The sequence below is a fragment of the Dendronephthya gigantea genome, unplaced genomic scaffold (genome assembly GCF_004324835.1).
Source record: "Dendronephthya gigantea isolate DGI-Jeju-01 unplaced genomic scaffold, DenGig_1.0 000010F, whole genome shotgun sequence".
Lineage (NCBI taxonomy): Eukaryota > Metazoa > Cnidaria > Anthozoa > Malacalcyonacea > Nephtheidae > Dendronephthya > Dendronephthya gigantea.
In genome coordinates, this window is record NW_021163020.1 from 2,832,498 (window position 1) to 2,857,048 (window position 24,551).

The 24,551-nt window shown below is 37.4% G+C and overlaps 3 protein-coding genes across 7 annotated transcripts; 1 reads left to right on the plus strand and 2 right to left on the minus strand.

Moving 5' to 3' along the window:
* Positions 1–13: 13 nt before the first annotated feature.
* Positions 14–12,986, minus strand: LOC114518022. Of its 3 annotated transcripts, none has more exons than XM_028537903.1 (10): positions 12,885–12,986; positions 6,721–6,978; positions 5,196–5,398; positions 4,683–4,832; positions 4,256–4,387; positions 3,618–3,914; positions 3,081–3,374; positions 2,546–2,638; positions 1,748–1,915; positions 14–784 (listed from the first exon to the last, which is right to left on the minus strand). In XM_028537903.1, the coding sequence occupies exons 2-10, from the start codon at positions 6,834–6,836 to the stop codon at positions 666–668; spliced, it is 1,572 nt and encodes a 523-aa protein (XP_028393704.1). In that variant the 5' UTR covers positions 6,837–6,978; positions 12,885–12,986; the 3' UTR covers positions 14–665. The 3 variants fall into 3 exon arrangements, with proteins under 3 accessions (XP_028393704.1, XP_028393705.1, XP_028393706.1); XM_028537904.1 differs by lacking the exon at positions 12,885–12,986 and adding an exon at positions 9,077–9,440; XM_028537905.1 differs by lacking the exon at positions 12,885–12,986 and having other exon boundaries at positions 6,721–6,840; positions 6,971–7,806.
* On the plus strand, positions 11,027–18,143 carry LOC114518025. 3 transcript variants are annotated; one of them, XM_028537910.1, is made up of 12 exons: positions 11,027–11,445; positions 11,530–11,589; positions 11,814–11,883; positions 13,474–13,607; positions 14,875–15,065; positions 15,393–15,527; positions 15,881–16,012; positions 16,148–16,195; positions 16,320–16,613; positions 16,805–16,960; positions 17,318–17,380; positions 17,514–18,142. In XM_028537910.1, the coding sequence occupies exons 4-12, from the start codon at positions 13,507–13,509 to the stop codon at positions 17,630–17,632; spliced, it is 1,239 nt and encodes a 412-aa protein (XP_028393711.1). In that variant the 5' UTR covers positions 11,027–11,445; positions 11,530–11,589; positions 11,814–11,883; positions 13,474–13,506; the 3' UTR covers positions 17,633–18,142. The 3 variants fall into 3 exon arrangements, with proteins under 3 accessions (XP_028393711.1, XP_028393713.1, XP_028393712.1); XM_028537912.1 differs by lacking the exons at positions 11,027–11,445; positions 11,530–11,589; positions 11,814–11,883 and adding an exon at positions 11,893–13,398 and having other exon boundaries at positions 17,514–18,143; XM_028537911.1 differs by lacking the exons at positions 11,027–11,445; positions 11,530–11,589; positions 11,814–11,883 and adding an exon at positions 11,893–13,332 and having other exon boundaries at positions 17,514–18,143.
* Positions 18,144–18,216: 73 nt separating this feature from the next.
* LOC114518246 lies at positions 18,217–24,470 on the minus strand. Its single transcript, XM_028538208.1, has 13 exons — positions 24,222–24,470; positions 23,622–23,663; positions 23,484–23,539; positions 23,344–23,383; positions 23,037–23,130; positions 22,840–22,926; positions 22,550–22,606; positions 22,257–22,410; positions 22,031–22,064; positions 21,663–21,816; positions 20,363–21,481; positions 19,534–19,609; positions 18,217–18,868 (listed from the first exon to the last, which is right to left on the minus strand). The coding sequence occupies exons 1-13, from the start codon at positions 24,387–24,389 to the stop codon at positions 18,655–18,657; spliced, it is 2,295 nt and encodes a 764-aa protein (XP_028394009.1). The 5' UTR covers positions 24,390–24,470; the 3' UTR covers positions 18,217–18,654.
* Between the last annotated feature and the right edge of the window lie 81 nt (positions 24,471–24,551).

Sequence of the window (24,551 nt, forward strand, 5' to 3'; positions counted from 1 at the left end):
GTTTTATTTACATATAAATACAAAAATGAAACAAAAAACTGGTTTGACGAGAGATGCTATATGACATTGAGTAATTTGTCTAAGAAACGATTAGTTTGTTTTGCATCGCATTAAACTACATTAAATTAAATTAAGATCAAGTGCCGTAATGGAACAGACATGATACAGCAGAAATAAACTAGCAAATATACAATGAAAACAGTGGAAAAACAAAATAAAATGGTGGTATTCACCGTGTGGGTAATCGAACCAGGATATCCTACCCTCTCTATAGTATGGGCGTTGGGGTTCGAGGTTAATAATTAACATTTATTGCGAGAAATTCAATAATGCACAAGGTTGTACGAGTCTTGTTTTTGTGGAGATTCTACTTTTGGAATGTTTGTTTCGTATGAGCAGAAAATATGCCCAAAATCCGGTTTTTATATAAATATATATACATATACAAAACTCGAACTCAAGCATGCAACTATAACAAGGATTGCTAATCTCTGACTATTTCGTGAAAGAAAGCATTTAACAAAACAAATAAAAAATCAGATGCCGAAGTTCTGTACGTTTCATTATTTGAACCCTCGTGCCCGGGGCATTGCGCCCAATGCGGAGACAAGATGTCCTAAGAACGTAGTTATCTTATCGCAATCGTTACGCACTATTAGGTGATTTCAGGATGATTTAATTGAGTACAATTCCATCGTAGAATCGCTCTTCTTGGGGTCTATCGTGTTTGTTCCGCTAACACTGGAACGATAACCATTGTTGTATGCATTCTTTACTACAGGACCTTCGGATGTTAAAAAAAAAATAGGTTACGCAATTACCTGATATACTCCACCATGGTCGAATACGCCATTTTCTGGCGGACTCGACCATGGTCGAATTTGCCATTTTCCGGCGAATTCGACCATGGTCGTATTTGCCATTTTCCGGCGAATTCGACTATGGTCGTATTTGCCATTTTCCAGCGAATATGACCATGGTCGTATTTGCCATTTTCCGGCGAATATGACCATGGTCATATTTGCCATTTTCCGGCGAATATGACCATGGTCGTATTTGCCATTTTCCAGCGAATATGACCATGGTCGTATTTGCCATTTTCCGGCGAATATGACCATGGTCGTATTTGCCATTTTCCGGCGAATATGCATGACCATGGTCGTATTTGCCATTTTCCGGCGAATATGACCATGGTCGTATTTGCCATTTTCCGGCGAATATGACCATGGTCGTATTTGCCATTTTCCGGCGAATATGACCATGGTCGTATTCGCCATTTTCCGGCGAATATGACCATGGTCGTATTTGCCATTTTCCGGCGAATATGACCATGGTCGCGTATTTGCCATTTTCCGGCGAATATGACCAATGTCGTATTAACCATTTTCCGGTTAATATGACCATGGTCGTATTTGCCATTTTCCGGCGAATATGACCATGGTCGTATTTACCATTTTCCGGCGAATATGACCATGGTCGTATTTGCCATTTTCCGGCGAATATGACCATGGTCGTATTTGCCATTTTCCGGCGAATATGACCATGGTCGTATGTACCGAAAAACTGTATACTCGTCCATGGTCGAATATACTGGAATATTGTGTTCTCGAATAAGGTATATTCAAACTTTATATAGTTGAATATTCTGGAAAATGGTTTATTCGTGGTTGATAAGGTTTAATATGAGCTATATATACTTGACACAGCCCGGTGAACGGCACGCACAGAAAGGATCGGGATAACTCACCTATTTCCATCTTTTGCTTAGCTCTGCAATGCAAAAGGACGGCTGACAATGCTACCGCGACGAGAGCAACAACCACACCGATGATAATCCCGATGCCCACAGACAGAGAATGAAATGTCGGACAATTGCTATCATTTTGACGCAGTGCTGTATGTGGTTTCACGGTTGCTACAGGAGGAAACATCAATTACTACAAAATGACGAACATATACAGTATACCTGACCTTATACACTGACTTATACAGTTCAGGATCAGGGGCCAGTTATATAAAAGACTATCAAGTACAGAATTGCCCAATCAGAGCCGTGTATTCGGTATTTCTCTGTTAATAACAAGGATTTTACTATGCATACAACCGGCCCCTGACTGCAAGCTGTTCTTTGCGGTTCGATGTCTAAGCGCTACACATTACCAAGGCAACTCTACGTGTCAGTTCTAAACCTATACTGTTCGAATTGAGCTAAGACAAATGCATCTCTTATAGTCTTATTGATCAAAGAATTAAGGAAACATGAACAAAATCTCTACTTGCACTATAGACTCTATAGAGTCTAGATAGCACCATTAATAAGACGTTTAGTAAGGGCTACCCTTATTCATCTGCATGTCAGTCGGTTCTAAAAGGTTTTTTACTAGGGGCAGTCAGGATGATATTTTATGGATTCATATCTATATATGCTCCAAAATCTAGAATGAACAAACTTCAGGATTTCATCTAAATATATACGCGTAAAGTGCAAAGATCACGAAAATTAACGATGTTCATGGGAATGGATATGGATCGAAATATAGCTTACTTTTTGTTGTTGTTGCTGCTGTAGACGTTATCATAGTTGTACTACTCATAGACATAGTACTAGATGTAGTAGACTTCTCTAACGGCCTTTCTTCTACAACAACATAAGAAGCACAATACAAAATCTTGGTTATTCATACATATTTTGCGGATTTTTGCCCGTCAAAGGACACAGGTAGCTGACATTTAAAACACATTTAAAGAGCCGAGGTAGCGAACGCGATAGTTGTGAAGACGGAACCTGTGGATTTGGACGATATAGATTGACAAGCAACTAAGCATCCCGTTTGTTCCACAGGGAAAAAGATTTGCGTTCATGAAATGGTGAATCCAACACTGCGATTTTTTACATCACAATCGAATCACCCTAAATTAACTCCCAGAAACTGGCTGATTTAAAGAGAAGGGAATTGCTTTAGCGACATACGGGTAACTGCCACTAATCAGCCCGGCATGCCAGTTATCTATAGTCAGAACATATCTACACAAACTATGAAGTCCAAGATAACTTTGATTATCAAAACCCAGATACTTACCCAGGGTTATTATTGCTAATTCTCTTGAGTAGTTTCCAGGTCTGCAATTATCTGCCCGGACACGTATCCCATATGATGTGTTGGCCATAAGATCGTAGATCACTACCGACTGAGTCTTGGGCTCAACTAACGTTATTTTACAAGCCATGCCCAGAATTCCCAGCTCTCGGACACATACACTATAGTAGGACACATTGCCCACAATAAAATCAGGAGTTTTCCAATTAATCTTTACAGAAGTAGTGGTTATATTGGATGGTGTGACCTCTTTTGGCTCGCTAGTGACAGGATCGTCTAGGAAAAGAGTGTATTTCTTAATTAACTAGAATTACCGGAAATTTGTAAACCATGGACCATTTCTCGGTTTGTGTTTCCATGTTAGTAACACTGGATTAATAAGAGATGAACGTGGATGTCTTGTGTAGAATTATGGAAGTTCGCAGATGAAGATGAAACCGCACTCAATAAACTGAATGATCATGTAATGTGAATATTCAAGATGCATGTGTTAACTCAACTGACATAACGTTTTCTTACCAGGAGTCGTATAAGATATTTCCTTTGAATAGTTCCCAGGTCCTTTGCACGTGACTGCTCGCACTCGCACGAGGTATTCAGTTGAAGCTTTTAGATTTTCCAAGATGACGGATTTTACATCGCTTTCCACTAGCTTCGTCCGACATGGTTCTGATGCCTTTGAACGATAGCAGATAGCGTAATGCGCGACGGAACTGTCTGTGTTCAGCGCTGGTTGCCAGGATATACCCAACGAAGATGGCGTGCTATTCGTTACTTGTAAATCCCGCGGTTCATTGCTCAGACTTGGCATACAAACTATTGAGAATCAGAAAGAGAAAGCAATTTGATAATACCACAAGATTCAGCTTGACTCACACACTGGGATCTCAATGCCATCGATATGCAAAGATAACTAACCCACAGCTTGTACGTTGAATGCGACCCAACAACTTACAAATGAAAGTTATCTTTCATAAGATTGTTCCCAAATGCTCATGTGTAGTGCATCAAAGATGCATCTTTAACATCACCAAGGAATATACCATATTCTGGTATATTCGACCTTACCAACATTTCACCTATTTACACGTAGTTTGGTAAAGTTTCTACAGTTCTACTGCTAGTCTACTACACAAATGTTATACATATAATTATACCTTCTTCTCTTCCAAACGTGGAACACCGGGGTAATGCACAGGGCTCATTAGTTTTACAGACACGAATTCGAAATACCATTGTGCATTTCGTTGAGTTTGTCTTTAAAGAGTTTTGTAGTCCATTGGATGTAGCTGTAAAATATATTTGAACCCCATCACAACAACGCAGGTAAATAAATAGACAGGTGAATAAGGTATACTCGACCATGACAATAAAAAAATTAGTGAAGATCGAATATACTCGACCTTGGAGATGAAAATATAGCGAAGGCTATGGTGGTCGAATGTACAGGTTTATTGATGGTATCACCGTCCTGCACGATCTTTTTATTGTGCCAGTTTGTTTTACACCTTTCAAATCAGCTATTTTTTAATTGATGTACAATAGTGTAACTGTGTAAGGTCGTTGATACGGGTGTATACTTACAAAAGAATACGTAATCCATCCCACGGTTGAATGTTGGTTCTGCTGGATTGGCATGTCTTGTGTTGATTTCAAGTCTTTTTGACGTACCAAGCTTTCTGAAATCAATGTGCGTGTTGCGTGTTTTGTTGCACGAGAACACGTAGTGGGATTCTAGGATTGATATAGTATAGTCTATAGTCGTTATGAATATGACCAATTCAACATACCACACCACACCACACCTCAACATTAACATACCACACCACACCACACCTCAACATAAACATACCACACCACACCATACCATACCACACCACACGACACCACCAACCACACACCAACATACACCATACCACACACACCATACCACACCATACATACCATACCACACCACACCACACCAAACCACACTACACCACACCACACCAAACCACACCACACCCACTACACCACACCACACCACACCACACCACACCACACCACACCACACCACCACCACACCACCCACACCATACCATACATATGTATACTCACTGTTAGGATGCGGGTCACAAAAAGTATCATAATCCAAATTCGTCTCATTAGGAAAGATTTTTCTTACAAAAAGATTGTAATATGATCGCCCATCAGTTGACGTTCGAAATGGGACAATACTGATGTCATTATTTGGACACACGAAAGTCAGAGTTTGATACAGTTTAACGTTAACAACCTTTGACCAGAAAGCGGGATGAAGACTATAAAAATAATGAAATCACTGTAAAAACTAAACCAAATTCTGTTCATAACATAAGCCTCGTCCCTTAGCGTGAAAAGAATGATAAGTTTTATCTTGAAGTTTTTGAAAGTTGAAACGGTTTTTAACTAAAGCAAGTAGTCATTTCTTTTGTTTTAAGTCCAAATTTCCAGGATAACAAGTCGAAATAAGCAAAGGCCTATCATCTCGGTTTACGGGTTCATATAATTAAGAAAGGCAACTTTTTGCTAGTGTTTTTTCCAGAGGATAGCCTAGCTATCCGGCTTTAATTTGTCGCTTCAGTCTCAAGTCCGCCTTATAAGTAAAGAAAATCAGCTCCTTCAAAGAAAATCTTGACTTTACAAGTTTTAAGTATAGTAGCCCTAACATTGTTGATAAATGCATCTTACGCAAATCGATGCATACGTTTCGCGTTAGTTCCTTTACCGCGGGTCCACTTAGCGTTTGAGAGAGCTTGTCGCGAAAGAGCTCCCATAATAATACTTATAAGACAGCATTGACAGCATTTTTCTTTCTTATTAATGAAAATTAAAATACAAAGATTAAAGAAAAAAATGATTTCAGCAATTTCAGAACAATCTAAAACGATCGACATTTGGATCGGCTTCAGTTCACGAGATTTGAGTTAATAGAGACGAATCACCCGTGTGGGCAAACATGCCATGGGCACAGTTCTTCCAAGTTGGCCGTCTTTCGTAGAGATCATCGAGACCCAGCCGACCGTTTGTCCACTCTATACTACCTTTTTTCTCTCGCCATCGTTTATAACTGAACAACTGCGGCTGCATGTGGGCTTAGCCGGAAATGCTAAGTTTAAACTTCATACTTTCTAAACAGTTTCTAACTGTTAACGCGAGAGGTCCATCATTGCATTTGCCTGTTTGTTGGTCCGTTGTATCAATTTTGCTCCATTTAGGAGCATGGAAAATGCATGGAACATTCTTCTCAAATCTGAGTGATTAACCGAAACTTCAAACTTATTGTACAGAAGACAAGACTCAGTGGCGTAGATCCTATATACCCTCCCCTCCCCCTCTTTATCATACAATCCTCCTATGATGGTACATATCGATGGTATTACCGATGGTACATACCGTATGCCCTTACAGTAGACCTTTTTACAATAGGCCGGGTCGAAGAGTGCTTCTTCACCCCGACTTTACGCTCATCAGATACGCAGTTGACAATTCAATAATCTCAAAGACACTTGACCATGACCGCTGCTGTGTTATATTTACAGTAGCGAGATTTGTCTCGTTTCTAAACCGTATTTATTAGTAATGAAGGTAGTTAAAAACTTACGCTGGTGATTCTAGATCCCAGAATATTGTAGGAAGAAATGTCTGTGATTTCGTCAACAACGGTAAACACAGGACACAAACGAAAAGCATCTTCATGGCTTGATAAAGCATCTTCATAGAGCTGTGACAAAATATCGTAGGCTGGAAGCTCTGTAATCTTTTAATTGTTTCTACTTTTGTTTTGAACTATTAATTGATCTATTCGAGGAAGATCGATCGTGTCTGCTTAGCTTTATTCTTGAAATGTTTACCGTTTGGCCTGTGATTAATGAGAAAGATTGAGATAGAGTTTAACGACAAGTTAAGCCTTGACTTTGCCAAGGGTACTTACAACGAAATATATTCATGGTTAATCCATACGTATTTAGATTTATTATACCCTGGGTAATCTACAAAACAAAGAACTTATTCATATTTCCTGCGGTGTCTTTAAAATCACGCCCAATGCGTCAGTATAATTGCAGGAATTTACAGCCATTAACATATCAACTAGCTGTATACTTCTTGGTAAAAATTTCACCATGAAAAAATAGATGTTGTTTCGGCAAAGTAGATATCGTTTCGGCATGATAGAGGATTACACTAATAAATGGTACTTTGCCTACCAAATACATTCAAACGCATAGAATGGTTTATGAACAAAGGCAAGAATTAGTATATTCTAGACTATAGTTTGGTTCTATTTCATTGCAAGTAACAAGAAGGTTTCTCCTGTTTAAATAACACTGCATGTTTCCAGTAATAAGATTCTATGCTCTTTTCTGGTGACCGCAGCATCATGCCGGCCAGTTCAATGATACCAACAATAGAAATTGCCGATTCTAATTAGATCTTAGGAAAAGTCACTTCATATTATTACGTATAGTTTGCATACTACAAAGCATGCTTCTGATTGGCCAATGCGGCCAGTTGACCAACCAGGAACATACTTTATCGATATCCGAAAATACGTCACATCACACATGCATGCAGGGCAGACTTTTTTTAAAAGACAGTAATAGACTAACAATTTATGGTATACAGGAATAGCGCTATCCACATCTGAACTCAACAGGTTGAGTAATGCAGTTCAAACGTTTACCAAACTTTAGATATTGATTCCACTATGAAACTGATAAACCGCTAGTGAGGGGATCTATGCGTGTCCCCTATCGTCTTTCCGATCTTAGCTGGTTGTGTCATACTAGGGCATGTTTTCAGTCTCTCGCAACAACTCGCATAAGTTTTTGCCACAATTACAGCATGATCATGGCATGATTGTTATCACAAAATATATCACATTCAGCTCACTAGACAATTGGAAATTGCCGGAACAGTTTTTAAATTATACTGATCGATAAAAACTGATAGAGTTTAATCATTTTCTTTTGCGTCAAAGTCTTTACTGCGCCACCCTAAAAAGATTGTTTCCCGATGCATTTCCTTCATCACAAGTGGTTCCATTCTTTTTGCGTCAAAAGGTATAACAATTGATGATAAGAATAAAATATAATTGATTATTGTGATCATAAATCTATTATATGGTAAAATAGGACTATCTAATTCCGGAACCGATTAGCAACCAAAACGTGTTTAATCTCTCCGGCAGGAAAACTAAGTTGAATGAGACAACCACCTACAGATCTTCGCAAGAAATTGCGCACGTAAGCATAATAATATAATAGATTATTGTGATCATGAATCTATTATATGGTAAAATGGGACTATCTTCCGGAAACGATTAGCAAAGTAATTTCAAAATGGAAAATACAAACCATGAAAAGTGCATCGTGACACTGCAGCCCTTCTCGGTAAAAATAGTTCCGACGGCTATATCTTTAGCGCTAATAAATCTACAAATACATCAGATGCATGAGGTCAGACTTCTGAGCTCATTAGTTTATTGAGCTCATGCAAATTATTGATCAACTTAACCTAAGTTAATCATCGTAACAAACTACCTTCTGGCGTCTGACGCGTCAATCAATATAAAGAGAAAACTAACCGCGCTAATATTCTTTTGAGGTCAAGACATGTTTGATATTTGATAATACTACTTTCAAGGCACTGAGCTTGTGGCCGGAACTCGGAGCATTTCAGTGAATTAGACTGCAAATAGAGTCAACCGCGATTCTCTACATGAATTCCAGTTGTATCTGTAATAATTTTCACTCGTTTACTATACCTCGATAATATGTACAGTATACTACCAATTAATACGACAAAACGGATTCATGATTCATATAATTATATTTACTTATGCTCAAATATATTGTGCATGTTGATTTGTATTATGGTCCCCTCATTGCACTATGCGCAATTAATTTCCTCAAGCATTGACATAGTAAGCAGATAGTAGTAATATTTATAAGGATTACCTTTCAAATAAAACAAGTTTTGTGAAGTAAGGAGCTTTCAGTTTTAACCACTGCACTTAAACGCAAAAGGGAGACATCTGAACGGATGTATTTACACAATCCACAATCCACTGCGCGCGATCACGATGCCTTGCTTTCAAAAAGATTGAGAAATTTCACCGAACTGTGCAAATTAGGTTCGCCGCGCCTCTTGCTTGTTTCCGCATCCACAAACTTTATTTTTGTCAAGCCTTCTCAGCAGCCATAAACTGAAAATGATAAAATTGGTAGCATGCTGATCCGTCAAGTTTTGTTCACAAGCATTTCGCGCAACCAGCTGCCAGCATAATGCATGTGATTTGAATGGCAGATGCAGACCCGGGGGTTACAATTTTCTTTAACGAGATAGTGTCCAAATAACGGCTGTAACCAGATTAGTAATGAACAAGAAGCGGCAATAATCGTGATCAAAATTTCTGGTTGCTATACACCTATATTGGAAGTGGCATTGCTTCATGCTCAGCTGCTTCTATCTGTGGTGGACACATATGACACAACAGCGGTTAGATCGAAAAACCTGGGAACAAACTCGGAAGAATATACTGCTCTCCTCAATCGGTTAAAACATTCAAACATTAAGTAAACCTTTCCCTAAGCAATCGAAAATATTATCGAAATTATTTGGAGAAAATGTTTAGTGCATGCTTAAAAACTTTTGAACTATAGGACTAGGCACTTAAACTCCTAATACGAAAAATACGAAATTTGTATATTATGAAACTTTGTATTATACATGTCGATTTTCATAAAGTTTTGAACTAGTTTTGTCTTTTTATTAAACTATCGAGTTTCATCTTTGCTGAGAAGGCTCTATCGTCTTCTATGAACATTGCTTACGTTTTTAGCGTGATCTCAGTAAAAATCTTCGGTTTGTCTCAAATATTCTGTTTCTCGTGTGTTCCGCAATAGGGGATAAACCGCCAGTATAGGCTATAGAGGTTAGAGCTGGTTATAATTAACAGAATAATACAAAGAAACATAAAGAAAGTCTTGTTCTTATGTCAGTCAAATCTGGAATGGACAATGCACTTTTATGTAAGTCAATGCATGGGAGAAAAACCTTTTAAAAGTCCTGACAAGAAAAAATATTTTATACTTCAAAAATGTGATAACTTCGAGTTCGTATGTCATGGTATATGCACAAGACACCATGAATACTGACTGAGGTGGTTTGTTGATGCTAGAGGCTGTGTTATATAGTCAGAAGTTAGGCAAATATAAGTTCCGGTAAACAAACTGTATATTATCATCTCAACTTCTCTTGTATATTATATTATGACATGCATGTGACCAAGGCACATAACCTTAATCTATAACAGAATAAACTATACATATCATATCCTTTTTCAACAGTTTAATCCATGATCGTGAAGTTCTGAAATATACGCGTTGGCAATATAGAGTTGCGTTATATATCGCGTACAAAGGGAAAATAAGACTAGTTTATAATTTAAATGGACCACGGCCACGGGTCTAGTGATATATATTCGAATCTCCATAATACAGGGAAATCATTTCTCAGGTTATTTTATTGAAGCTGTTTTATACCACAGTTTATGCAAATTTATTAGAGTAACCGTGAAGAAGTGCTTTACCTAATAAAGCTCCCTGGTTATATTGGAACATATCCGTATATATAATATACACAAACATGCATGATATATTTTCGAAAATCTATCCAACTTATGACACAAGTATAAACACGGTATATTAGTGATGCATATGGACGGATAACTTTGATCTGTAGATATATGCTTTTTTTGAGAACTCTGTTTTCTAATCTTCCAAACCTGCCTATATAGACATCTCAAAATGCAAATTTATTGTGGGCAGGTGGTCCTTATAGACCATTATGGTGTGAATAACAAACATGATCCTCGTTTGCAAGTATAATTTCGGCTTAAACCGAAATATAAAACCTTCAACGTTGAGGAGTTCAGGTTACAATGTGTATATATGCATGCATGTGTGCTGTGTGGTCACGAAGTCTTTCAATCCTGCGGAAGTTGTATATTATAAAGTGACGCTTGTCCGGGAGTAATAGAGTGAAGCATTATAGTGGTAGAAAATATATCAAGATCTTCTTTTGTCTATACAAGATCATCAAGTGTGGACAGTGGTCCATTATCCAAACAAATACATTTGGAAAGTTAACTCGTCATATACTGAGTTATAAAGAGATTAAAAACTTGGTTGATATATGTTAGGTAATTTTAGGTTACATAACAGACCAGTTGTGAATGAAAATTTAGGATCCGGTATCATTCTCATGGTCAAATTGTCAGTTATCGGGAAATCGTTAGCTGTCTGAATTCAACTCAAAGACAACGGTAAATTATACAAACAATTTGAGAATAATTAAGTGTTTATACAATAAAAGTCACCTGAACTTCGAAACTGCTTGAACACAATAGAACGAAGAAACTTTCCTTGTCATCGATCGTGGAATTCTATTGACGTCGAGTTATTGACAGGTATATATATATATACATGCACGTTTTAATTTAATAACTTCTATTAAGTGCATGCTATACAGTCTATATACGTCATGTATATATCTCATTTATTCAATATATATATTTTTTTTCTGGAATGCCATTAGTAAATTCGACAGACAACACTTATCCTGTTCACTCTATTTCCCACCGCGGGAGTCCTTTTTGAACAGATATAATATGGATTTTTTGTTTCATCATAGATAAATATACTAACGATAAAAACTGAAGTCGTAATAATTCAACTGAATCTATTCTATCGTGGTTTCTGACGTAAGTATATATGAAAGCGAAAGAGAAAGATAGCTATATCAAACTATATCGAAGTGTATAGTTAAAGTAATATGACAGTGTTGTATACAGTTCTTGAGATATCAGTCAGGTTTTTTTTCAGCGGTAGTTTGACTTATATATACATCAAGAATTTATAATGTTCGTGTAGATGTGTCAAGTGTCAACTTCCTGCTGTGGAAAGGAAATAAGGAACTTTTTAGGTTTAGTTTAGTTCATTTCAGTCTTTTATTTGGGCCAGTTAAAATGTGGGGAGGACTACAGTTGCATTATTTCAGAGCCAAACCACGCCACTAGTGGGAAGATATAGCATATAGAGATTATAGGCTTATAGCTACTTATGTTATTGTAAATTATATATACGTATGTCAGTATTTAATTGTAATTGTATGTATACAAAATAACTGAATTCGGACTAAGTTACGATATCAAGACTCACGTCTTTGCCTAGAGTTAAGTCAGAAATTTACGGCCTTGTTTTGTTTTGATACATATCTTGAACTATAAGATATATTGTTCAAGATATATAAGACAATTTGTTTCTTTTTGTGTTTTTAAATCGTCTTCTGGACGCAGTTTAGCGACTAGTCGTATGGGACAGAAAATATCAACTTATTAAGACTAACTGTGAACAGCCTAATAACGATCTCTACTAATGAGGCCTGGACCCAACTGCAGAATTCGATCCATTTATCAAGCCTTCAGCATTGCACAAAAATTCTTCCATTCCTTAGACATATCTATCACGTATTCAGTAGAAATCCCTAGAATTTATACATAAATTCCAAGTGATGATATTACACCGCTTTGAATGACTGAAATTAAAACATTTTATATTGCATGACCCTATTAATACCGCTAAAAACGCATAAAGAACGTCGAGTTCCGCTGACTGCTTTTAAGAAGCTGTTTTCTTCAAGATGATAAACTCTTCCTCGTACAAAAAAGTTTCAAATTCACATAATTTCAATTAGAGAACTTACCCAATTTCTTCGAACGTCAGCAAACACAGTAACAATATGGGCGCTACTCGCTAGCATGAAAACAACGCCAAGGTACTTACGCGGTTTACGCAATTACGTGCTCTCGTATGTGCGAACAGGTGCGAATTTAATCGGTCGAATATGACCAAACTCAAAGCCCCGTATGTAACAAACGAAAATTACTTCCGAAGACACGTGTCAATAATTCTGTCGTGGAGAATTTCATTTTTTCGATGTGAAACGAAATGAATCATTTCCTAGAATTTAGCTAAACCATCACTTGCTTTTCATATCGATTAAATCCATTCATTTAAAGCAAACATCGTCGGGCTGTCCACTGAAATTTAAGCAATATTTACGTCTCATTGCAATATTTGCTCTTCTGACCTTACATCAGCGCACTATAAGAGTAGAATATATTCGACGTATATTTCATATTGACCAAGTGGTATGTAACCTATATAGGAACTCCATATATGCGTATGGTGCTTCTAAAGCACGAGTCTTCAAGATTGTAAGCTCATGGCGTCCAATCTAGCGTTTCATTAGACACTGATGCTAACTCTTTTACTTTCTTATAATTATCTAGCGAGAGTTGAGAGGAGAGCGGTGAATAAAAGTCATGTATCGTGTGGGGCTCACAATTTCTCTCCTCTTCTGTGTGCTGCCTTGGAGTCGTGCAACTTATCTTCCTTCGATTTTCTGGGACACAACTAATCCAATGTGAGTAGAAACCGCTCTCGATCAAGAATCGAGAATATATTTATTTACATACAATTCTTGTGTCGATAATCGTTCATGCCTCGCCCTCATCACGAGAAGCGAAATAACATCATGGGACAATGGCCGTGTTTAGAATCAAAGGTTTGTGGGAGGAGGGAGGGGAGACCAGGATACACGTGAACTGCATGTATTTAAAAGTTTCCATGGCAAGATTTCTGTTGGTTGAAAAGCATTGTTGAATTACAGATTGTGAAATAAACATATAGACACAGGAAGTCATGCAATATGCTTTTTATAATGTCCGCCGGCTAGAGTTACCACTTACACAGACGCGCCTTTGAGGGTGACCATATCACAATCAATTCTTCAACCATCACGTTCATATCCAGCAAAGCCCAATATATATATATCAAAAAAAACACTGAATCTTACGGCAATATACTTAGAAGAGAAATAAAAACAAAATGTAGCGAAGAAAGCGAGTTAAAACTCTCTCAGTAGGCGTTGCAGTCTTGTTGAACTGAAGAACAGTTCAGAAATGATAACAAGAATTTAAATTCGTTCGTTCTGCTGCAGGACTGAAGACTGTCAAAGTTAGTTTAGTTTAGTTTAGGCGGAAACAAAATTTGAGAGATGTCATGACCTCGACTTGGGAACAAATTACAAGCAGCAATTAGTTCTAAATGTAACCTGGCGAGCGTAAATTTAGAAACTGCAGGTAGTCATCGCTATTTTGAGCAGATTTTTGTACATCCTATACTTTCAACTAGGAAGTCAATTGACATGTATTACGTGCAATGCAAATGTTGTGAAAAGTCTTTCTTTCTATAATGTCAATGCCTCACTTCGGACGATCGTGTGGCCAATATAATAATGAACTTTAACTTTGACTTTCCTATACAACACATCTATACAAGTTAGATAACACTAGAACAAACAAGAAAGGGATCGTTTAGATGATTGCATCTATGTCTGAGTAAGAGCTATATGTATGATACACGATCCATTCAATGTTTATTCTTCAATCTAAAATCCTAAACCCCAAACTTTGAGCACACAACTGTTATAAAGTAAAATATCCACTTGGTCTGAGGGCAACTGAGAATTTTTTTCTGTTGAGCAGCTTCTGTATGCTTTAAGTTCTAAAAAACTGCCTGCAAAAACAATGATATAAGGGGACGAAGTCCTTCACAGGCGACCTCTTGAACTCCGTGCTGCCTAAATACTTTCCTGGAAAGACAACCAAGGGATTTTCTTTATTCTATAGTTTGCAGAAATGGTATTGGCACGAAGTAATTCAAGTGAAAATCTATGATATAATAACCTTCGTTTGTCCAAATAACAACCTCAGAATGAGGGGAAGAGAGAAGAGGATTGCAAATGAATTATACCACAATTTGTATGTCAAAGAAGTACCGTCGAATATCACGAACTTTGATGGAGTTTGCGACACAGGTGGTAAGTACATTCATAAACTTCATAAACTTTTAAAATTCATAAACTTTATAAGGATAGTTGTGACTTAACCAAATGTATACATTCAGTTTCAATTTTCACTTTCTCTCATGTACGCGACCAAAGTCAGAAAACAGGAACACCCTTGCATGTTCTTTCACCAACACACTGCGGGTGGATTTTTGGTTTTGACAAGTAAATAAGTTTTGCCGCCATCTTTGTTCAACAGCATTTCATTTATTTTAAAGTTCAGGCTTAAGACAGGCTAAATATGTATGATAGCTGCTTGAGTATATCTTAACAACACACCATTACTATATATATTCTTAGAAAATTCAACCGCCAAGTTCATAACAAAATGTGACAAACCGAAGGAATTGAATTATCAGGATATTCAAATCAATCTAAACCAAGCCGACCCACTATTGCCCAAGTTTGAATACGGTCGAGATTATATGTTTTTTGGTGAGTGACAGCAACCTCGTTCCCAGGGTATTCGCTCTGCCCATACCGGAGTGAAAACTACTTAGCATATATAGTTCCATCTTAACTGATGCTATCTTTTACTAACGAGACTTTCCCGAATAATCTTTAGTCATTTAGAATCTTTAATCACGGAGAGTCACTTTTAGAACTGCATGATAGATCCATGATTTGAGTTTGATTCTATATAGTTACTATAGTATGACAAATTCAATATACAGTATATAGGCAATTAATTATTTCCAAAAAGCCTGTCTCTCTTTGCCAAAATTTGGTTTAGACAGGAAGAAGATACGGCAGAACAAATCTGATGATTTCCATTTGCTTTTTTTCAGCAACATCAAACGGACGACAAGCCTCGCTAGAAACGACATCTAAGAATTGTACGATCGTTTTCCGAATTCATTTTGTAAAGCCGAAGACAAAAGTGCCTTTTCCTTCTTGTCCTCTTTTTGGTAGAAAACAAGGTTCGTGGCTGAGCTGTATAGCAATTTGTTTTTTTCCTATGACAGCGAGGATATATTGAAATGATCAAAATGCAATGGCGTCTGTATTAAAGTTCGCTGATAACAGTAAATAAACTTTTAATTATGAATTCATAGTGTGTGAACAGCCTGCAAAGACAGCGAAACCCAAACCAAAAACTAAAGGTTCGTACAAAAAACAAGTGATATAATTCAAGATTATCTGGATGTTCTGAAAACATTTAACTGCATCAACATATATAATAAGAAAAAGAGCCCCTTCAATCTTTAACTTTTCATTTTACCATAGACTGCAAAGGCATGATCCCCCAAGAACTTAATGGCACCACAACGTCCAATTCTATAAGCGTGACTTGGCAACCGCCAAGTAAGCTTACATGTAACATAACAAATTACACCGTGAGTTTTCGAGGAAATACGAGCGAATCGTGGGCCTCGATATCAGGCTTAGAAAAACCTTACCACACCATTGATGGATTGGCTGCAGGCAACCGGTATGGCATCAAAGTAAGAGCTAACACGCCCGAGGGACCTTGTGACTATTGTGAAGAAAAGATCTTCAAAACAAAGACGATTATTTCAAGTAAGCGTTCATTGCCACCTTAGTAAATTCTACATCACCATTTATAACTCACTTTAAAGCCATTCATTGTACACTTCATACATTAACCACTTATCGTGTTTGGTATAATGAGTTCTCATGAGTACATGCACGGGTCAGATCCTTCAACTCATAACTTACATCATTATGAATGTCTCGTGTCTATATTTCAGCACCGCCAAATATCTCCGCTCAGAAAGATGACAAGAATATATCTATTGATGGAACGTCGGTTGCAATTGGATTTGTTGTCGGAATGTTCTTCTCCGCGATTTTAGTGCTTGCTTTTTGGGTTTTTATCAATCGGGTTTACAAGAGGAAATTCAAAGGTATGTTTCATGGATTTTTGGCACCAGTAACAAAATCGCACGTGAGCTCAAAATTTCAACAAGGATTGAACAACGAGGATTGAACAAGGGTTTCGTACATTAAGGGTTTCCTCCTTCATGTGCTTTTGCTACGAGTACAAAATCTAGTAAAACTACAAGTTTTTCTAATATTTGCTACTGAAAATCTTTAATAGCACGTACATGCTGTGGTTTCCCTAAGCGACCAGGAATAATCACTTGGTTATAATATATAACCTAGCTTCTTCTATTCTTCACTGGCAACCAACTGTTGTTAACCATGCATGCATATACATGCCCCAAGGTAAATACACATTATTTTCTTAAATTTTCTTGCAGTTAACAAGAAAAAAGATGTGAAGGAGGACAGTACAAGTAGAAACAATCCAACCTATTGCAAAGGTATGAGTTGAAGCATTGCTCAGATCAGGATGAAAACTGTACAATTTTATGGAACAGTCATACGAATATCACGACCTCAAATCCTTGCCTCCAGTGTCTTGACTTAGTTTCTTTTATTTATACGTTTTTGTAGGAGATTCTTTGAACGAAGCTTTAAAACAAAACGATGGTTATCGTGAAAGTGGTCAGAACTGGAAGTTGCCTCCACTTCCAGAGGAAAATCTTCATTTATATGTCTCAGACGGCGATTGAGCAATTCAGATAAAATTGTGAATACAACTACAATGTTGAATGATAAATTACGATTTACTTTGCATGCAATTATTTATCACGCTGGCTTGAAATAAATTTCCATAAATTTAGAATGGTCTTGTATATATATGGCTAAGTCTAAACGCATTCATAAATTGCTATATTAAATATTTTAAAACGCGAAATGTTGTATCTATAATACATATTGTCTATAGTCTTCTTATGGTGGATTTCACCCTTTTGACAATCAACTTTCTGGAAAGTGATATTATCTGTGAGACTATATGGAGGGCGATGGTAGACTTCGTTTGGAAGAAACGTGGAGAAATCACATGTACTTTTGCTACTCATTTTATTTGATAACGAGATTGTAAATTGTTGGGTGTCTTATGTTTTTTTGAATGCTACAAAAGCATATTAAATAGAAGATAAAATAACTCCTTGAACAAATGAAACATAAAATAGTCAAAGACTATAGTTAAACGACATAAAATAGCACCAAGATTTGAACAAGAAGCAACATGAAACAAGTCTAGATTTTTTTGCCAACTCATTTGTAATTTACATTTCTAAATATGGCGTATAGAGTATAAAGCATAACAACTATATATGCCAGTGTTTGTCTACTTTATATATATTTGTTTTGTGGTTACGTTTGCGGTGAAAATATCTATTTGTTTTCTACAATTAAGTTATGTAGAATAGACCTTTCTCGTAATGGCGTTAAACACGGGATGCCAAGGTCACATGAAGTTTGATTGGCTCTCCAAAATTAACGAGCCAATCATAATTGATGGAACATCTGGCTCTGCGTTTGACGTCATTGTGAGAAAGGTAGAATGCCGTTAAATTTTTTTTACAAAGATACATTATATATACACATCTTTAATATACCGACCTTTAGGCGTAAATCGGATGAAAATAAAATGGAATAAAATAAAGAATAAATTATAGCAGCATGCTCTATTCTCCTCTACTCCAAATCTATAATAATCCTATATATGCGAAAATTACGCCCTGAATCAAGGTGAAATACGCTTAAATATTCTGCTTCTCTGTGAGCGATTTTGAGACCGAGAATATCTTCTCAAATCTTCGGATGTGGTGGATCTGCGCAATCTCGGCCACTCGTCGGCAGATCTCCGACGCACCCCGGAAGAGAACGTGGGAGAACTACAACGCTCACTCAAGAAGCGGTAACGGGACCTCGAAGTTTGCCAAGGAGGCCAAGAAAATCTAAAAAAGAAGTGTTGAAATAAAATAACTTTTTGATTCATAACACAACGAATAGGGCTACGAAACAGCGATTCTGATAATATATCTCAATTATTACCTAGAACACACAGCTTACCAGGACTAAGACTATTTCAAAAGAAGTAATAAATCAAATTTAATACGAATTGCGATAAGGTGTGGTGTGTTGTGTTGTATAACCGGAATTATATTCCTCTGCATATGTTCGATTCGCTACATACAGCCTTCATATTTTCTTGCATGGGAGAATGTTTACTGAGTGATGAACTTAGGTGTGTAGACATACATAAACAAAGATACTGATTACTGAACAACTTCAGAGTTCTTAAAAACTGTGTTTTATATAACTACCCTATCGGGAAGTGCCATGCATGCATGGAGTGGAAAATGCCGCGGTCTCGTTATGGAAACGTAAAGGGACAACTATAAAGAAGAAATAAATAAAGGAGTTTGGGACGCCTCCGCTCAGGGCAAACACGGAACGCCTTTGACATAATGCGGTAAATACATATTCCGTCATGTGAATAGAGTTACACAACACCCTACCAAAATTCGTGGGTTAATTCTTCCTGTTATTGCTGTCGCCTCCCAAACGACGACAGACAAGATAATTACATAATGCCAATTATTATTAAAAAGGCCTTTACCGTTTCCCGATTGAACCGCTGCCATTACGACCAGATGCGTACGTATCACGGGATAAATTGTGCGTCCCACTGTTTCCTAGAATATAGCAAACTTCATTGATTAGCACAAAGGATATTGGCAGGCCTATCCCCAGTGAGGTTGTGAAGTAAAGTAGTATTAACAATAATATATACGAGTATAATATTTTTGAATTATTCCATATCATGAAGGCCCGGGTTAACGGACCGAAAGCTCTGTATATAACAAACATACGAACTATATGTGGTGTTTCTAGAATTTGATAATTTAAATGTTAGCGTATACTTCAGTAGTTTGAAATGTTAACCAGTTTTTCTGATTTGTGCCTGGGAATTGTTGTTTAAATTAAAGCATGTTGATTGAAATGAAATAGTAAAATCCCTGACAACTATAATCAAATCTTTTTAGTGTGGAACAAGCATTGCATGTATTATGTTGTCCATCAAAAAATATGGTCAGCTTTTTGACTCCTTGAGGAACTTACAAGTATCTACGTTCAATTAAATTGCGTTTTGGGTTCTTACTTGTAATTTTCGTTCATTTGGGGAGCTATTGGTTACAGGAACTTTTAAAAATGAAAGACAATATTTCTGTGTAGGTTAATGCGGTTATTGGAATTTTTCCAGAATACTATAGTCATACTTTCTTTCAATTAAGTGTGAAGATTAAAGAGAGATTAATATGTGTAAATATTAGAGTCCGTTTTAACAACCTTTTTCAGTGGATTTATCGCTTAGTCAATTTTACTTTACAAATTTCACTATAGTGTCACTATCCGTTGTGAATGCTACCGAAAACATGCAGACTTACCTATATTAGACAGACTTCTTTTCGTTCTCGATCCATGCCTCACTCGGTCCGTAGAATGACCAGCAGGCCCCTCGGCCTGACTCAAATTCTCGCCCGCTGACAAATACTTCTGCGGGCCCAGTTTGGAGTTTGCAAACGAGCTCAACATGTTATTATAGGAATCTGTGTCGAGCAATGGCCTTCTCGCATGCGAGTCAGCCTGGTGAGGTTTGTTTTTAAATTTATCGTTCACAAGAGGCGTCGACATATCTATAGGATGATGCCACAGTGAAGCTTTGTCCACGTGATATCGGGTTTTGTCCACGAGATTATAATGTTTGCCCACGTGATTTTGTATTTTGTTCGCGTGACTATGGTCTTTGTCCATGTGATTCCAAGGCTTGTCTAAACGACTAATATTTAGAAACTCCATACTAGTGCCAATTTTCTCCTTCACATCCAAGCCTTGCTCCAAGCACGACTCTCGCACCAGTCTATCAGCACGCTTCATTGCCGCGCATGCTCGCTGTACCAAGGCGTCGTCACCGTGATTATCTCTAGGTACATCTCTGTTCACTTCCATATTCTCTTTCATGTATTCCCAGTCAGGCTTACCTGATCCACCTGCAGTAACACCATCTGTAGTAACACTGTTGCTCAAATTACTACGAAAAGCACCATAACTTTGAACAACGGCATCAGTCATTACGTCACCGTTGCTGACGTCACCGTTTCTCACGTCATGAGCCATTATGTCGTCACTTATAACGTAACGTATTTCATCAAGCGATGAACCGGATTTTCGTGGTTCATTTCTTGAATGTCCCTCATCGCCATCTGAAGTATGATGTTGAGTAGAGATCGGCGGTTGAGGCTCGGCAATGTCCATTTCTATTGAACTTAGATTTCCCTCTCCGTTCTCGAATTCCATGCTCACGTGACTAAGTTCGGACAATTTCATTGGCCCATCATCCTCAAGCTTTTCGCGCGCATGGTTTAAGCCAGAGGTGTTTGCTAGTTTGATAGGCGAGACATCTGGAATCAATTTTAAATCAATGTCAACATTGGAGGACTCAAGTACGTCATTGCTGAATACGTCATCGTTGGAGAGTGTTCCATCGAGTGTCAAACGTGACATACCTAAATGTGTACAAAATGGGAGATTTGATCAATCTTTCAATTTTTTTTTACAACAGTCTTAATTACTCAGAAAGGGCAGCTTGTATGTGCCATAAAATAGCCACTATATAGCTCTTAATACGCGTATACTGGAAAAGTAACTACGAGATTTGCCATTTCGCGCGTTTTCGCCATTCTATACCGTGTGAACCATCTTTATCAGGCGTTGTAGCAGGTGCTTTGATAGGAGAAACTGCTGGGCTCTGAGATGTCGGACTGCTGGCGTCTTTGGACAGCGGTGAGTTGGAGTCTGGACTGATCTTGACATTCCTGTGCTGCACTGGACTTGACGTTAGCTAAAAGTAACAAGTCAATCAGAATCTCTAAATGTATGTAAAATTAGCATGATAGTGTTTCACTAGTCAGTAGCCACAGCCTCTGACCAGCCATGATTCTTACAAATTTTGAATCACCTGGAAAGTTTTCGAAATTTCTGCCTTGGCACCTTATACAGATTGTTCCTATGTATTAGAAGTTCTGTTTTAGGAATGTAAAATGAGCGAATCTTACCAAATTTAAAGGACTCGGGCTTTTAAGAATAGACCTAAAAATGAGGAGTTAAAACTTGGGTGAGTTATATGCTAGAAACAGTAAAAACACACAATACACTAACACTATTATTGTTACTAATAGGGAATACTGTATACCATTTTATAATAGAACAACCGATTGCTTTATGGTGTGTGAAGCCAGGATCTAATACGCAGTCATTCATCAACACATTTTACACACGTACCTCGTAACGCGGGGGCCTGGTAGCTTGCGGTCATTTGACGTCATCGGCGAGCGGTGTTCCTCAGGGCTGAAGAGTTTACGTCTCAATGATGACACATTCAAATCTTTCGAGACGGAGTTTCCCTCCTCTTCAACGTACGAATAGAACCCTGAATCTAAAGAAATTTTTCAGAAAGTAAAACTGAGTTCAGAGGCCAAATTACCACCGCTTGGATCCTGGAACTTAATTAGTGCAGCCTAGCCGGGGATGAATTTTTCAATCAAATTGCTTTTTAGTGTATTTAAAGTACATACCAACGATCTTGCTAAGGTCGAAGGAAGGCGGGAAGGTTAAAGCTGTTTGACAACATACTGAAAAAAAAGCAGGAAAAATTCAACTAGTACAAAACAATTCAATATCTATGATATAACACTTACAAAAAACACAATAGATAATTTGATCTCAATTCATACACTTTAGCTTCAAATTCCACACCCAACACTATCCTACTGCAAAATACTGTAACCTTTATTAAATTCAACACAGCTCTAATAAACTATATCACGTAAATTTAGGCCATGCATGGTTAATTCTCTGTAATTACCATCAATGGAATTTTTTCTGTCAGGAGAGTCTGGAGGTGATGAGATGTGGGATGCTTCAGTCAAACTTTCTTCATCGCCGCTGATATCTAAAAATATCGTATTCATTATGACAATACAGATATTTATTCACAACATGGCTTCAACCAGGGTGATCATAACGTATAGCAGCATCTAGGGTGCATATTCATCTACTTACATGTTGTGGAAGGGGGGTGTGGTGAAAATGTCACATGTTTTACGTGATTTTCTGGTGTCCATGGTGACGGCAAGATTGTACCATGAGAAAAATACTATAAAAATCAAATCCACATATCTTTCAGAAGGCATAAATATACATGTGGGTGGAGTCCTTTAAGTTTTACACACACTGGGGTAAGCAAGCACCTGTAGGGGTAATGAGAAAGGATGGAAAAGAGTATGGGATTCAGCTAGTTTAATTGTACTAGCTGACAATTAAAAGGAATTTCATTGTATATACATTTTGAAGACTTTGCCCTAAATACCTCATTTATGGCCTCTTGTACTTTTTCCTCATCTTCGGGTCTAAGACAAAATTCCCTCATGAGCAATTACATGCAATAAATTCTTCAATGTGCTATAAATATGATATCATACTTAAAGCAAATCAAATTGAAATTAATACCTGTCACATGTGCTGCTGTACTCTTGATGTGGAAATTCATCAATGTCAGCTGGATTCTACACAGAAAATGAGAGCCTTGTGATAAAGCTAGGGCATCAGAAAAAGCAAATTAGTGCTCAATTCGCAGCACAGACTTACCAGTTTTGATATTTGATCTATTGACCAACGAAAGCCTTTCTTCTGAAATATAGAAGATAATAGAAATATGAATAGAGTGTTGGTTGACAATTATTAATTGCTGAGAAAATCTAGGTGTATGATGCTTCATGGGCACAGCTATCTGGCCAAAAATCACACGTACTGTAATTACAGGCCACCAGTGACATGGCAGGCACAAGGTTACAAAATGAAGCAGCCTAATATTGATGTTACTGTTTGAATGTGGTGATGGTGAGGTTCCACGTAGTGTGCATATCCTAGGTTCCTAAAGATGGATCTGATAAGGATGGAACATTACTATCAAGCCACACAACTTGGCTTCAAATGGGAAATGTACATAATTATGTAGCATTGGGTTAATGGACAAGATGGTAATGAATGCCATCAACTGATCAAGATTTTAGTGCTACAACATTTAATAGTCCTGTGTTACAGTAAAAATCCTAACCATGACCATTTACATATACATCTGTAACATCTGTATTAAAATCTGAAAACGCACATCATATTGCCTTACGATCAGCAGTATTTTACCCGCTTTTTCAGCTAAATCAGAGTTCCAATAAACCGCAATCTTACCTTTTGGCTTCCAGGCGTGTCCTGTTGTAAAAAAATCGAAGGACTTGCACTCAAAGCCGGTAAGTTTAATCGTCCATCTTGCGCGCTGTCGAATGGATTCTTTGTTACGTTTAGAGTCGAAATCGCCGAGCAATCATCCAATGTGTTACTCAGCGTTGCGAACGACATTTCTAAATTGCTGGAAAACTTAATAATACGTATAATTTTCTGCTATAATTCCAAAAATCTAAGCTAAGCTATGGTTCTATATCTCCCTATATTCCAGACTGTATCTGTATGTACTTTTGAATTAACCGCTTTGGAACAGTAGGGTAGTAAGGAGAATATATT

Bases quoted from the DNA above. Each gene is read 5' to 3' on its own strand.
- LOC114518022 (XM_028537903.1), bottom strand. From the start codon at position 6,836: ATGAAGATGCTTTATCAAGCCATGAAGATGCTTTTCGTTTGTGTCCTG. The intron at 4,388-4,682 runs GTAAGTATACAC...TATATTTTACAG, and splicing joins GATGGATTACGTATTCTTTT to CTACATCCAATGGACTACAA. The intron at 2,639-3,080 runs GTAAGTATCTGG...ATGTTGTTGTAG, and splicing joins ATTAGCAATAATAACCCTGG to AAGAAAGGCCGTTAGAGAAG.
- LOC114518246 (XM_028538208.1), bottom strand. From the start codon at position 24,389: ATGTCGTTCGCAACGCTGAGTAACACATTGGATGATTGCTCGGCGATT. The intron at 22,065-22,256 runs GTACGTGTGTAA...CCTCATTTTTAG, and splicing joins CCAGGCCCCCGCGTTACGAG to GTCTATTCTTAAAAGCCCGA. The intron at 19,610-20,362 runs GTAAGTCTGCAT...GCTATATTCTAG, and splicing joins AAGAAGTCTGTCTAATATAG to GAAACAGTGGGACGCACAAT.
- LOC114518025 (XM_028537910.1), top strand. From the start codon at position 13,507: ATGTATCGTGTGGGGCTCACAATTTCTCTCCTCTTCTGTGTGCTGCCT. The intron at 15,066-15,392 runs GTAAGTACATTC...ATATATTCTTAG, and splicing joins TGGAGTTTGCGACACAGGTG to AAAATTCAACCGCCAAGTTC. The intron at 16,196-16,319 runs GTTCGTACAAAA...ATTTTACCATAG, and splicing joins ACCCAAACCAAAAACTAAAG to ACTGCAAAGGCATGATCCCC.